Source organism: Paramormyrops kingsleyae, chromosome 19 (genome assembly GCF_048594095.1).
Source record: "Paramormyrops kingsleyae isolate MSU_618 chromosome 19, PKINGS_0.4, whole genome shotgun sequence".
In the NCBI taxonomy this organism is placed as follows: Eukaryota; Metazoa; Chordata; class Actinopteri; order Osteoglossiformes; family Mormyridae; genus Paramormyrops; species Paramormyrops kingsleyae.
Window position 1 is genome coordinate 7,814,242 of NC_132815.1, and position 16,319 is coordinate 7,830,560.

General features: G+C 40.5%; 1 protein-coding gene across 1 annotated transcript; it reads right to left on the reverse strand.

Moving 5' to 3' along the window:
- Positions 1-3,975: 3,975 nt before the first annotated feature.
- On the reverse strand, positions 3,976-14,677 carry LOC111858821 (endothelin-1). The gene is made up of 4 exons (XM_023840939.2): positions 14,171-14,677; positions 10,512-10,680; positions 7,136-7,264; positions 3,976-6,142 (listed from the first exon to the last, which is right to left on the reverse strand). The coding sequence occupies exons 1-4, from the start codon at positions 14,229-14,231 to the stop codon at positions 6,022-6,024; spliced, it is 480 nt and encodes a 159-aa protein (XP_023696707.1). The 5' UTR covers positions 14,232-14,677; the 3' UTR covers positions 3,976-6,021.
- Between the last annotated feature and the right edge of the window lie 1,642 nt (positions 14,678-16,319).

Below are 16,319 nucleotides of genomic sequence, written 5' to 3' on the forward strand. Positions count from 1 at the left end.
AAAACATCCTGTATCAAAGCCTTTACGGAGCCGACAGGGCTAACTGCTTAATTAGCCATTTTCGGGTTTGGTGGCTAGACCGGGTAGCATTTCCTGCATGTGCCGTTCAGCTGAGCGCCACGGTATTCTGAAATCGCGGAGGAGGACCGCGTGTTTTATGGCACACCAGAGAGATGTTAATTAGCTGATAAATTCACTGCATTACAAGGAAACTCTGTTGTTTATTTGCTGGCTTAGTAGGAAACGGACCTGTTCATCTAAATTTTTTCATCAGAGATTTTATTTTATCGAAAAGCAAATTGTAATCAGCGGCCTCACACGTTGAGTTTATCTTCCGAGGCTGAAATCCTGTGACTTTGTTTGAAGCTTTTCAAAGAGTCGCCACATGGTTCTTCGACATGCTACAATGAATTTGTTTCAGTGTGCTACAATAAATGGTGAGAGTCGCAGTTTACCCTTGATGTTGCTACTGCTCATACTTTGAAGGTCCAGCCTCTATCTGTCGAGAAAATGAAGAACATGGTTCCATCCTCATGGGGACTTCTGCAAGCATGTGCTCTCCCAGATGCCTGCCCTTTTCCAAAGTAGTTATATAAAGTAGTTAGAATAAAATTTGAATGGGAAGCTAATTACATAGCTTTTAAATAAGCAAACCAAGGTCAATAATCTTGCTGTTATCATGGGTATATATTTGGAAATGTGTTGCTGTTTTCGTCTCACAGTCCTGATATTCAATTCTTCGCAATATGCTGACAATGAATTGTAGCATTAATAGATATCAGATTTCTTCCCAGGGTTTGTACCATGGATGCAAGGTTGTGTGTAAGTTTCATTTGCATAACAGTGAAGGTGCCCAACCCTACACAGATGTTTGTAATTTTCTCAATATATCACAACCATGCTTCAACATCACTAAAGTTCAAACACATAAGTAGGGGTTTGGTTCGCCCTTTTAGCAAAATAACGTATTTATTTATCTACTGTATGTCTGTCAGAAGAAAAGCAAGAGTGATGCATTAAATAATCTGCTGTTGGAGCAAACCAGAGGAATCCTGCATAAGACAGGGAGGGCGTGCAAACTCCATGAATGCAGGATGGAGAGTGGGATTCAACACTGAAGGAAGGATTCAAACATGACAACAAAGGAGCTTTAGCGCAAGTCAAGCATAAAAGTTTAGGAGAAAGGCACAAAATGCTGAAATGCTGAAGTGCTGTCTCTGCTGACACTGGGCAGACACTGAGGTAGACACCAGCAAGGGATGGAATTTTTAGGAGAAAATGAGATTAGCGAACTACGCCAAGAGTCGTGAAACAGGAAATGAATGCAAACAGCACATTAACACCAGGCTGGTTCTGAACGTGTGGTTTGTATAGCCTCTGGATTAAGGTTGTGATGTAATATCCAGGAAAATTTCCAACAAAATTAGTTTGCTGCATGTCTTGGTTTACTGAGATGAAATTTAACTTATCTTTAATTGGCTGGCATGACACGAGGCCATTAAACACATCCCATTGCCGTTTAGGATTTGTGAAATCAAAATATCTGACAGCATCAAGAAGACTAGATGCTTCTTTTCAATACATATATATTACGTTCCTGACTTCTGTGAGTTTCATAATTGAAATATTGAAGGCCATAAGGTCTGATTTAGAATCATGAATGTACTTAGTTAATGACCACAGGTGAACTATGTGACTGATACTGTATTTCTTTTGACTTAAGGGACAGTTTCACATGTAAATATTACTTAATCTGATAGGTGGCATTTCAAACGTTACCTTTGACCTTCTGTTTCTGACCTTAAACATGTGCTTTATGTTTCTGTATTGCCCGTAGTGTGAAACTCTGTGTGTGTGTGGGGGGGGGGTCAGATATACATTACATTGTGGGGACCAAATGTCCCCAGAGTGTGATGCAAACCTTTTACTTTGACGCTGTGGGGACCATTTATTTGGCCCCCAGACTTCCCACAAAAGAAAACTAAATTGTACAAAAATCTGTAACAGGCATCAAAAAGCTCTAAATATCAGAAATCTTTTGTTTTGTTTGGTTACTTATGGTTAAGGTTGGGGCTGGGTAGGGGCTAAGGTCGTCATTGACGAGATTAGGGTTTTTCTCTTAGAAATGAACAGACGGTCCACATAAAGATATAAACACTAATGAGAGTGTGTGTGTGTGTGTCTGTCTGTCTGTCTGTCTCCGTATCTGTGTGTCTGTGCGCGTGTGTGTGTGTCTGTGTGTGTCTCTGTCTGTGTGTGTGTGTGTCTGGGTCTGTGTATGTGTCTGTATGTGTGTGTGTCTCTGTGTGTGTGTCTTTCCGTGTGTGCGTGTGTGTGTGTGTGTGTCTGGGTCTGTGTATGTGTCTGTATGTGTGTGTGTGTCTGTGTTTCCGTGTGTGTCTATGTGTGTCTGTGTGTGTGTCTGGGTTTGTGTGTGTGTCTGGGTCTGTCTGTGTGTGTGTGTGTCTGGCTCTGTCTGTGTGTGTGCGTGTCTGGGTCTGTGTCTGTCTGGGTCTGTGTATGTGTCTGTATGTGTGTGTGTCTGTGTGTGTGTTTCCGTGTGTGTCTGTCTGTCTATGTGTGTGTGTGTGTGTGTGTGTGCCCTGCAATGGGCTGGTATCCCATGTATAGAGTCCCTTACCACATACTTCCTAGATTGGGCTGTACAGTACTCTGGATAAACGGCAAAGGAAGATGGATGGATGGATGGATACCTTAAGGGATAAATTATTCAAATAGAAGAAAACTAACAAGAACAAAATGCAGGCCTAGTTTTGATTTATTCTATTTTCTATTCCATTCTGTGAATTTGCAGCACTTCAGCAGTATTTATTGTGCTAATAAATGTGTCAAGACAGAAATAATTTGTGCCGTACTATTTGTAAGGCTTCACTGCATTTTCTTATCCTTAGAGAGAATTTGTCATTGTTGCTGTAAGTCAATGTTTAAGAAACCAAGAAAACTACATTAAACTTCACACTTTACACTGCAAGTCAAGTACAACTGTGAGGAAGAAGTCATTTAATTATATGTGTGAGACTCCCCTAGATCGTATACCAAATGCACCAGGATTCTGGAATCCTTCTGTCTTGTTCAGGCCTGCAAAGCCACCTTCCATCCTGGCCTCGCCTCAGCCACGGTGCTAGCGGCACAAAGCTGTGTGCAGCAGATTGAAAGTGGCGGGAATCCAAGAACCAAACAACCTCGGCTACCTGAGAGAAACTCCTGGCTTCATTCCACTCCAGCTTTCACTGCTGAGACAATAACTGAAAAGGACCAGCCAGAAAGACACTGGAACCTGCAGCCGAAGCTTTGCACTAGATATTATCCAATGGATCCGCCTGTACTTCTGAAAGCTACTGATGCGGATGTATGTGACTGTCAGAGAATAGAACAGAGCAGAGGAGAGGAAGGAGAGAGAGCCCAATAGAACACAGATAGAACACTGAATGTTACATCAAAGAAATAGCACATGCCATACTCATACATGGTAATTAAGTATGATTTATTTGACAGATAAATAAAAAGAATAAGCATGATCCATAGTTCATTTGTGACAGCCGAAAGGATTGTGAGTGTTACAGATTTTCAAGGGTAGCTTTACGTCTTCCTATGCGGCGCCCGCAAGGTAAACTATAGAATTACCACAGATTTCCTCTAAAGCAGCATTTAATAGAAACAGAGCAAAATAGACAATTTCGAATCATCGATTCCCTAACTGCATGCCTTTGGACTGGAGAACACAGGAGTACCCAGACGAATGTGTGGGCTTCTCTAAACCAACTGCTTAAAACAAGATGCTCTTTATAATAACAAAGGATGTTTTGCATTAATGTGGCTTGATTTCTGTTAATTCTGGACCTCTAGAGCGATAGAAATGCAGGATTGACCCTGTGTACCTCTGTACAGAACATCGTGCTGCCAGCTCATTCGCCCCAGAACCCCCCCCCCCCTCCCTCCGTGGGCTCGTCCCTTGTTCCACTCTCAATATCATGCTTGGGAAAGGAAGATAATTATGATTGCAAAGGAACTCGCCGCACTGCCCCTTACATTCAATTGTTTTTCATTGACCTCCCACACAAACTCACTGGGAGGTGAATTAAATACCTTTCTACTACAGAAATGCTTTCATCTCAGCAATGTGATAATGTCTGTTCTCCTTAGCATGGAATTAGATACTGAAAAATACAACAGCACATATAACTCACAGATAATAGCTCTATTAGAAACCATCTTGATTTTGTTGAACCTGCAGTGAACCTTACCCTAATTAATGCATTGGTGACTTGATTTATAATGCTTTCTCTGTATGGAATATGTTGAATTTACATGAAAAAAACTTGGTAACCATGGCAGAAAATCACAAGTCATACAGCACAGACACAAAAAATACTCTCTGTAACAATCCACAAGTTATGTTCCTTCTGTCTGACAAAATGTATTAGATATATTAAACTGGATAGTTAGTAACTATTCCCTCTCCAGAACCCTGTGGGTGTTCGTTTTGCTGGGCTACTGTCCACTGGCCACAGCCCAAGAACACAATCTGTCCCCCAGCCAATAACAAACCCCGGCTATTCTCTGTCACCCAATCGCCATTGCAAAGATCCCATCTCTCCTGCACATGGCTGTAGTGCAGTGTTTCCCAATCTGCTCCTCAGGTATCCCCCCAAACAGTCCATGTTTTTGCTCCCTCGCAGCTCCTCGAGGACCAGATTGAGAACAACTGCTATAGTGGATGAAATTAGTGGTGGAGTAGAGTATCATTTAAATAATAAAGGATACAATTAAATAAGTGAAATTTAAATTCCGGTGTTCTTATAAACATTTCTGCAGCATTAATGTCCAGCATAATATTCCTGTACTTTTTGTTTGCCTAAAACGTAAAATTGACCTGCAAATTGCAGGATTCTGTGTTATTGTATGTCACATCGCATGTTTTACACATACTGCCGTTTTGCCCACTCTGAGCATGATATGTACAGCCAGTGTGACCTCAGCTCATTTCAGTTCAGCTCAGTCACAGATACAACACCAACTCCTATTCCGCCTAACATTCAGACGGAATTTATACAGAGTCTTACTAATGACAACAATCAAACGTAAACAGTAAATAAAACATCCACTCAGAAACAGACTATTCCAGAGTCCATCCTAAATCTTTGGGGTACCAGGCAGGGATCAACCCAGGATCCCTCAACCCACAAATCAAAATTTTTAAGTCTAAATGTTTTTCCAAAGGACATTTTACATATAAAAGGCACTGAAAGTCGCTGCACTTCATTTGACACAAACAACAATAAAATTCTGATTGGGGAAATATTATTTCACAAAACAAATCATTTTTAAACTTCCTATATTGACAAAAAAACAGCGCAGTGGTTTTTAACATTTAGTCACTGCTGGACTGGCTTTACACTCCATACATATTAGATAAAGTTGTTGATTTTTATTTTTTTTTTAAATAAAAACAATTGTTTAGATTATTGCTCACACAAAATATGTACATGTAGATTCAAAGTTTATTTTGCATCTGTGATTTGAAATGCAGCTGTGAGAATGTCTAAAATGTTTAAAGTGCATTTAGCGACGGACACAACGAATACGAAACAGCCTGTGAATATGCAGTGCTAATAAAACACATTTGAGCTGAAACCGGGGGGCGGAGCCTCCAGACTGCAGTGAGATATTTCACGCTTTCATGCTTCCAGACTGGTTTTCATTTTAGATCCAGTCCATTGTGCATTTTGTACCAAAGATATGAAAGTAACATTTGTCAGATCAGCTAGAGATTGGAATAGTGAAAATACAAATAAAAATATTTTATAAACCCTGCCTACTAAAAAAAAAATCACAAGAAGTCCCTGTATTTACAAATATTTGTAATCTTATATGACAAAAAATATACAGCCCATTATTGTCATAAATATCTACACATCCAATGCATAGCCTCCTTCCCAGATCGATGGTGGATCAGGCAGCCCCAGTGAGGGGGACCCCTTCACCATCCTCCACGGCCTCTCACGTCTTCTGAACAGAAACTTTTGGTCTCTGCCCATTGCTCAAGGGGACGGTGTCAAACTTTTCTCTTGACTTAGCAACATTGGGTTCTTTGGGAGATGAGCCAATGTTTTCCTCTTGTCTGTAATAAAAGAGCAAAGTATATGTATCAGATGAGATAATAGTACGAGTTTGAGATCTAGCGCTGGAGGGATGCCATGACATTCTACCTGCACGCTAATTGCTACCATAGTTGAGTACTTAGGCGATATCTCCTGGTAGCTATGAAAGAGCCTGCAGATCCTGCAGCTGACCAGGATCTGGAGTGAAAATATACGACCAAAACTCAAACGAGAAAGTAGAATGTGGGTTAGCTTAACTGCTAAATGCTAATTAATTCATAATTGATTAACAGTTACTAAGGGTGAACTCTAATAAGGAAAGATCTGGACGTTCTTCAAATAGTCCAAATGTCTTTTCTTTTATATGAACTGGAAATAGCAAAGGTTTTAGTATCATGCACACTGTAATTGCCAGAAGAACTTGGTGGATCTGTCTATTTAACCATTTGGATTATGTCTCCTAAAAAGATATTTTAGAATCTGATAATCCACGAGGTTTACGAGACAATTGAGGATTTGTACTGAGACGCATGCACACTGGAACACGCACACTGGCATGCACACTGGAACACGCACACTGGCATGCACACTGGAATACGCACACTGGAACACGCACACTGGCATGCACACTGGAAGCCAGGAGAAGCAACATGGGTCAATTTTACAGCCTCATCTCCTCGTTCTTTGAGTGGACCTGAAGTTAAAGTCCTTTGTGACCCTGCAGACGGGCAGATATTTAGACACATCTGAGCCCTCTGTGGATTTTTCAAAGGCGATGACAACAATCGGCGCAGTGTGAGCTGAAACAGTGAGTGCGCTTTGCTATGCTGTGCTCTTGTATTTACCTGCAGGGAACGAGAGGGGGACGAAAGCATAAATCTGTGTTTCATCTCTGGGGGGGAGGGATAAGGATTCAGCAGCTGACTGTCACTCGGTTCAGCTTCAGCCAGCAGCAGTCAGACGTTTAATTGCAAAAGGAGGCATTTTTGAATTTTTTAAATAGGCCACCCAACTCTCTCTGGAGACGTCGTGTAGCACAGAAGCGTAGGCATTCGGTGTCACCGCCACCCGCACAGACGCACCGACCCGTGTCTCTCCTCAGCCGGACCGGGTACAGACCCTCCCCGAATGGCACCACCTGTCTGTAAGCGCGGCCAGAGAAAGCGAGAGAGAGGGAGAGACAAACAGTGTGAGCTGGTCATGCACTGGTGCAGGGAATGGGGTCAATTCACTGCACGCCGCCTAAACGGGATTGGCAGTGAGATCCGGCTTCCTGCTGATGACAGGAAGTCATTTTGCAAGACAAAAAGCGTTCTCCAATAAACGTGCTCCAAAGAATGGCAAAACCTTTAAGAATTTTTCCTGTTTTATTGCATTTTTATTCCATCTGGCACAGCATGCGACTACCATTGCACGATTCTGTAAATAAATGCAAAAAACTTAACAGCTCTGTCATTTTTTTCATGATCATTTAAAATAGTCATCAGTTTGATTTAATCATCTCCTTTTAGACATTCCTTAGTGGTTGTTGTTTATGGAGTTTGATCTTATTATTTGCTAATTATTGTTATATGTTAGTATGGTTGGGTTGATATTAGTGAGTTATGCATTAAGATGACGGTGGAAGTGACGATGGAAGTTTTTCCGTCCCTAAAGCACTTCGGCAACAGCTGTGCAGTTTTTGTTCCTATTTCACTCTTTTTCTTTTCGATTGTGTGGTCAGACGGAGTGTTATGAAAAGAGGTGAATTAAATAGGTGTGAATTTTTAAATTCTTGCTAGTACGGCATCACTGTTTTATTGCAGAGCACTCTTTCAAAAACAAATCAAAGTAATATGAATAAAAGGATTGAAACAAATGTCCTTAATTAGCAAATGCTATCTATCACGCTATAACTATCACAAACAATGAAGTATGATGATAAAAGAATATCCCAATGTAAATTATACCAAACATGTCGAAAGACAGTGAGCTAATGACAAAGCTTCTTCACGCACAATTAAAAGTTGTACTCTACAGGTACAATACTAATCTTAGCTAAACATAAGAACCAGGTCCTTCACCAATCCAGCTCTTTGACAACTTCCTCATTCTTCAGCGACAGACCCAGCCTCTCCAAGTGGTCGGCACATGCCTGAGGTCTGACTAATGAACCCAACTCAGATGCAGACGGGCCCGTATCTGGGAACCTAATGTGAATGTTATCTGTCTGTCCAGCCTTCCATTAGTGAATTAGACTTGACTGGGCCTTTAGAAATTCCCATTAGGTTACTAACCTACATAAATACTAATGTGCCCTCAGGCTAAGAGTCTGATTTCTAGTACACAAATGAAGGCAGATTATATTATTTACTTGATCTTGCTCATCTGTGAAAAATGGGATGATAATTTTATATTACATTCTATACCACAGCTTTGGTAAATATTGTTTTCTTATTGGTCCAGAGATGTCACATGGGTGTTTATTTTCATGTAACTGCACAGGTAGTTCCGGCAGCCTAATAACAGTTCTATATTAATGCGCCTTCATGTGTTATTTAGCATATTAATATAAAAACCGGTGCGACTTTTTGCTCATAAATAAGCAGCCAGTGTTCCCAGCATAATTTCCCTTGGTTTTTATAACACAAGCGCCTGACTGTTGACGGTTTCCAATGACCAGATGTTCTATCCCTATAGGGACTATATTCATAGGAGCATATTGGAACATTAAATGCTAACTGAAATAAATTTCTTCTGGAAAATTAACCATGACTATTTTACTATTATTTTTTGTTCATTAAGCGTAGTATATGAGGGATGAACCATTTTGAGGTGTGTATGCAAATAATCAAGTTCAAATTGGGTAGCATCTCTACACTTTACACCAAGTTGACATTGATTATTTTCACATAACTACACACCCAGTCATGGTTTATTCCTTACATATTATATTACATTATATTATAATTTATTACATTATATTATAATTACACTATATTATGTTTTTTCTAAAAATATTTCTCCAATCAGAGCAACTTTGTTTTATGTATATCAGAGAGAAAATGCATCTGTACTGCAGATGCATAAACTCCCCATCCTGACCCCCACTCCCCAGCCAGGGCTCTCTCTGCGTCCTGACACTCCTATCTCCCTGAACGCTGCTGAGTTGCTGACTACACTCACACTGAATGCACTTTTACGGCTGTGGGAACTTCAGAGCAGGGTGACACGGTGGGTCAGTGCTTAGCACTCTTGCCTCACACTCCCAAGTCTCCGCCGTGTGGAGTTCGCATGCTCTCCCCGTGTCATCATGGCGTGTCCTCCAGGTACTCGGGTTTCCCCCACCCCCCCATATAAAAATAATGTCATACATATTACGTTAGCTTTCGAGTTATTTTTCAGGGAATGTTGGAAACTCCATTTAAGTTTACACAACTGTACACAGCCGTTAATCACCAGTATCAAAACCAATTCGTTTTTCTTTTAAAACACACAGTGAATAAACAGTTACATTTTGATGTGTGTAGAAGAATTTATTGGAAACCCAGATAAATATACAGTTTATCTTAGGGTTTTATTGAGACATAATGAGTGACTCTTATATTGGAGTTAACTTCGGAGCATGTTAATAACAACCAATGGAGATGGAATTGCACGTGTGAGTGTTTGCTTGGAGAGGTCAGTCCTGGCCGATGACGTAAGGTTAGACAGAATTAAACACGGTAACCTTCAGGACAGATATGACAGCACTTTCATGGAAAAAGAGATTAAGAAAAGGCAATGGAACATTTTCTTAAACTAGCTGAGAGCTGGGTAATTGAGCAAAGCTGGCTCTAATATGTGTTGTGCAGTGAATTTAGCAAATTGCACAGCTAACATTTACTTATAAAACATTAAAGTGTTTCTCTCTTTCCTGTAAACACTTGTAGCTGTGTTGCATTGATAACTATGATATACGACTGAAATAAGAAAAACAAAAACCGAATTAAACATGGTTTCTTGGATGCACTGTTAACCTCCGGCTTTTCTTACACTCGTTAGGCTTTTAAAAAAAAAATATTTTGTTTACTGAGTGTGAGCCTGTAATTTTTTCAGCCTGTGTCACATAAAATTCCAAATAAGTTCCATAAAATTCCAAAAGTTGTTCGCAATGATGCTTTGTTGTGTAGTCCTTAGTAAATGTTTTGTTCCTTTTAATAAACTCCTAGAACGGTATGTCTACATAGTAAAGTAAAAATTTGACAGAATGGAAATTGATAATGATCTAAATCAAGAGCACTTGCGAGCAGATACCTAGTCGCATGAACTCCGCCTCTATTTCAGAAGCCCCTCCTCTTGACTAGAGCATACCAATGTCAGAGAATCCCTAACACTTATATCCATGACTGGGGGGAACCTTGGACTCACCCTGGTGTGTTGACCCACACTATTCCGATGTGGCAGAAGTAGACACACTCCATGTCTTTGAGGTTCTCGCAGGAGCAGCGCTTGACCCGGTGAGGAGGTCCAGATGGAGCGTGAGTCTTCTGGCTTCTGTCTGCACCAGGAAGTGGGCCAGTGATGGAGACCGAACTGGCTACGGGAGAAGTTGAACCAATTAGCGCCAAAACCAAAGAGCTCGTCCCAATTTGCCAATTGCACGCAAATTTGTAATTTATAGCGAAAGTTCAAAATATCCAATAGGATTACAAGAAATCCCATAGCATTATAACTACTATAACATATCCAATAGGATTACAGGAAATCCCATAGCATTATATCTACTACAAAATATCCAATAGGATTACAGGAAATCCCATAGCATTATATCTACTACAAAATATCCAATAGGATTACAGGAAATCCCATAGCATTATATCTACTACAAAATATCCAATAGGATTACAGGAAATCCCATAGCATTATAACTACTATAACATATCCAATAGGATTACAGGAAATGCAATAGTATTATGTCTGGAGAAGTTTGCCAATATAGTTGCATTACATAATGCAGGTAATTTATTTTTCTCATCTTTATGGATGTATTATTAATTAACTAAATACAAAAAGCAATTTACACACCTAATCTTGCTTTATAGTGAAATGGTGAACCGCTGAAGCAGTTTAAGTAAATTGTAGAACAGTAGGATCCTTATGGACATTAAGCCACCATCGTCTCTAGGTTCTTAATGACTTAATAATGTTGCTATATAGGTTTAAGATCAGTTTTATTTCATCCTGAAGCTGAAATCTAATTTGTGGGTGAGGTAGCCTATATCTTTCACTGGAGGAAGTTCTGGTCTTCACAGGGTTTCCGCATGAGCTTCCCTGCGTTACTAAAGGTCTGACATTCCTCACACCATCCTCCATTGCTAATGCTAATCCCGCTCTCCTAGCAATGTGCTTGTGGCTAAGCATTTGCAGCTAGCCTCTTTCACAGAGGAGAATCACAATACTCGTCTGAAGTGTCACTCATGATTCTTTTAAAACTATTTCTTTTCAGGCCCCGTTTGTGATCATTTTAAAGGTGCAATTTTATGATTTGGAAAATATATATATATATATATATTTGCTAGATAAATTAAAAGCTACTTAAAGGATACATGTATATGCAATGACTAAAATTAAATCAGTTCAATTGCTGTATTAGGGCACAACTGTTTTTATCCACAAATCAATCAGGATTGTGATTCTGGCTATTTTCACTATGGAAGGCAAAAGTCAGTTTTAGCAGTACAGTGATAGTTGGGTGGCTTGCTGCTGGTATAGCCATCTGGTCCCCAGTAAGACAGGAGGGCAGCTTCCCCTGGGGTTTATTTTGATGCTGTGAATGAAAACAAATCAATTCTGCACTGCATCTCACCACACTTCACAGCGAGGCCTTGGGGTGCCTCAGAGGGCCGGCACGATATACAGTGACGCTAGTCAGGAAATCAGTTTTCCTGCTGAGTATTCCCCGGTGAAGCTCATCTGTTTTATTACACTTCGGAACCTTTTAAAGAGACCTTTATTGGCAGAGACACTAATCCATATAAATACATAAACTCTAAAATTTAAAGACCTGAATCACTGCTATCAAGACTGCGCCGTATGATTTTATTTGGCTCCCCCCCCCCCTTGACTTTTTTTTATAACTCTCCAGAAATCAGTTTGAATTTGACTGCCCGTCCTCCAAAAACGACATACTCCTGCAGCATAGGGTCAGAATAAGCAGAAATGACATCTGTAAGGGAGGCTCAGAACCCCCCCAGCTAGCGATGACCTAAGGGCTTCATCTCAGCCTTGAGAGCCACCCATCTACAGGTACCACATATACAAAACATTTTAACAAGGACGCAGACTCATGCCTGAAGGAGCAGCACTGACCACTGGGAATCTGAGCAGAACTTTCAGTAAATCAGCCGTGAGCCGAGGCTAACAGAACCAGAACACGGCATGTCCCTGGGTGTCTGGAGACACGCTACAACATCAGTCCATCTTCCTCTAGCAGAAAGGCCTCGACATTTTTTTCTCCCTCGCTTTGGAAAAAAAAAGAAACAAGAAACTTTAAAATCTTACAAATATCAGATGTCTGGCCACTAAAACGACACATTCTACCGAGACAAATCTCAAACGACAGACAAACTTCACACGTAGAGCACATGGGCACTTAATCCTGCACACGTCACGCTGGTTCAGCATGTGAAACCAATGCTGGTTCTCTGATACTGTTTTTTGCGCAGAAACATGTGGGTGGTGTCACATCCTGCCCGCCACATACGCCTGACCCTCCTGTATCACATGGCCCTGATGGGCAACACCTGATGCTTGTTGCCCCTAAGCAGTCTATGTATAAAACTACCTGTTCATCCGGTCTTCGCTAGTCCGGTTATTGGCGTGGTACCTTCTTGTTGCCTGTGCCCCACCTCGTCCCAGTTCCCCCTGTTTTGACCCCTCTTGATCCCGTTTATTTCCAACCTTTGTTCATCGCATTCAATAAAACCACTTTTTGTTTCAAAAGGCCTGCCTGGAGTCAATCATCCCGTCATGACAGGTGTTACATATATACTTTATTACCTAATGCATCTAACTCTAATAAAAATAATCCAGTTACATTTTATCTCCATGACTGAATGTGCTATTGCGGTGCTATTCCTGAGCGCCTCTTCACACAATCTCACCATTTCGTAACTTTTTTTTATGTGATGTTTACACCACTTTTCTGTGCTGAGATGGTCTCAGTTGACCTTTGTCTCTCCTCCTCGGTAAGTCTTTGCCTCAGGCAAAAGCTGGGATTTCACTCACAATAGACTTATGGAGCTCTTAGGGAGCAGGAAATGTCACTTCTGATTCATTACATCCCATTGCTGTGTGTTTGTTTCATTGTGATACATAGCTTGAGATTTGCACAAAATATGATATAAATAAACAAACAAACAAACAAACAAATAAACGCAGCTCAACAATACACAGTCCTGTGAGATACATTCAATGTTGATCGCCAGGGCCGGAACATTAAATTAAATGATTCTTGAGCAAAATGGTTATATTTTGTATAAAACTTCAGGTCCGTGAGACATATGTCACAAAAGGATCTTTACATATTTACGTTATGCATTTCCAGATGTTTATTTGCTAACAACCTGTAACACTTTTACACTTTTACAATTTTGACGTCACAACGCTGTGTCCGCAAATAAGACTGAAACATCATCAAGAATATTCACTAAAACAATGAATAGCTGAGTACCTGCTGTTACATTTAAAGCCCAACTTTTTAAGGAAAGGTTTTGTTCCATTTAAATGGAGAAATTCTATTTAGCTGACAAACTTAAACCTGTTGTAGATTCTGTAATATTTAAATTAATGAAAGATTTTAGCACAGTCAAAAGGCCTCAATGTAAATAAGGATTTAGATCGACCAACCAGAAGACATGAAAAGTCGCATAAAAAATATATTTAGAAACAGAATAAATCCATTTATTAACTCTTTTCAGGAAAGCTTGTTACTTCTTCATTGATATGTAATGGGAAATAATGAAAGCTGTAGAGAGTAAAACCATTTCAGAATCACGGCGTGATAAAAGAGACGATGGTGTTTTTACCTTCCCGCTGCAGAATGAACACCAACGTGGTTGTCAGTAGATAAAGGCCAGTGAGATCCATGTCGCCCTGAAGCACACGCTATGACTAAGTGTAGAGCTGGTACCTCCTCAAGCGACAGCTAGTTGTATCCAGTAGCTGGAATTAGCCAGGATCCAAGGGCGTATTTCACAGGCTGTGGCCAGATTGCTCTGCATTCGCAGCAGCACAGCAGGGCATCTGAGATACCTCAACGCCCCCACACCACGCCCTCCTCCCAACCCCTGTCACTCAGAGACCTTCCCAGTATCCCCAGTAACCGTGCTCAACGTCCAGATGTGGAGCTCATAAAATCCAAAGACAGACCCCTTTTAGATAGAGCACCCACCCCATTTCCTAATACGACACTGGATCCCCACAGAAGGAGGATGTTCCTGGACCTCCAGGTGATCCTCCGTGACCCGAGATGTTATCATCAAAAACCCAAGGTGGGTCTGCCACCTCAACGGAAAAGCGGAGTCTGAAGACCTGTGAGCAGGACCAGATCTGCTTCAAACAAAAGATCTAAAAAAGGACACCATAAAAAAAAAAAAGATAATGACTTTGGCAGGAAACCCGTTTTCCTTAAATCATACTGGGAAACAGTCTCGCTTCATGTATTTAACCCAAACCAAGGGAAATTCACTGCGGTAAACCGATACTTTAATTAAATCAATAAAAAGTAAATTGAAACATTTCATGGCATCTGTAGGCCACGTTTCTTTATACTTCACTGGTAAAGGGTTTGTGAATTAGTGAAGCAGTGCTAATTTTAAAATGCCCTGAAATGGGAATGTGGAATTCCCTTCTGTTGCACATCACGTGCCTTCCTATTGGCTGAGGAATAGTTTAGAATTGATTGAATCATTCATTCATTTCTTAATTTATTCTCAGAGAGTATGAATTTTTACAATTAGAAAAATGGGAAGGAAAGTGTTAGAACTTGTTATTGTAACATCAGCTAGAACTACAGGCCAAACAACGATTATACAAAGTGCTTTTTTTTTTACTGTTACATCCAATGCATATCTTTATCTGGCTACAGACTGTACGTTTCTGGTGTATTCTAAGCTCTACGAAAGGGGTAATTTTTTCCCTCACAGCCCCAGTCACATTTACTGTAATGTAGCTAGTTTTTGACTTCTCATTAGATTAGGGTTAGGCTTGCATTCAGTGGAGATAATTAAAGGGTTGTGAAAACACAAAACAACATCTTTGGTCACATGCCCCCTGGCTACAGCAATTAGAAATTTGAGGTGAGGCAGAGGGAGTAAATGAAGGAGATGATAAAAAATTTCTCAAAACATCTGAAGTGTTTAAGGTGCAGCTTTTCCCCGATTTCTGAATGGGGGCTGATTATCAGCCAGCCAGTTACTTCCGGCAAAAACTGGCAGTTACTTTAGTAATCAGCCTTAGAGATGCAGGAACTTGAATGAGCACATGTCAAGACGCCATGATTGGACCGTCATAAAGCTGAATGGTATGTGGACTGAAGCAGTTGCCTGCACAAAATCGCATGCAAAGCTGTACATTTGCTGAGAGGTGATGCATTTAAACTTTTATGTGTGACTGCTGGAAATTATAGCACTGGCGGAAGAACCAGGCACTTTTTTGGGTGCGAATCTGCCATAAAGCATCCGTCCAAAACGACAACATTTTTTTGGGTTCCTGGAGACTTAACGGCATTCTATATTATAGTTGTTTTGCTCAATCATGAATGCCCCAAGGTCAAAAAATCTGCAAGCTCTCCACCCTCCTCTGTGGTTCCAAGTTGCTTATGCGGACAGAATGTCCATGAAAGGATGGATGTATTTCCCAATAAGAAAAACACAGGAGAAGGAGTTTTTCATTTGGCTGGTAAAAACGGGAAGGAACCCCTGGCTTGGTGTCAAATGAAAAATTGACAGCCAGCCCAGTGTCTTACTAAATAAAAATGAAGTTCTACGAAGAAGCACAGAGCCGAAACATATAAGTGGCATGAAATCTGAGATGAAACATCAAAGTTACCATTTTTCATATAACGGTAACATTTTACTTGACGGGGCAGAGATACTTAGTAAATAACTCAGTTACTACTGAAATAAAAATCATGAACAAATATAGTCGCTGCTTGAGATGAAAGATGCTTCACAA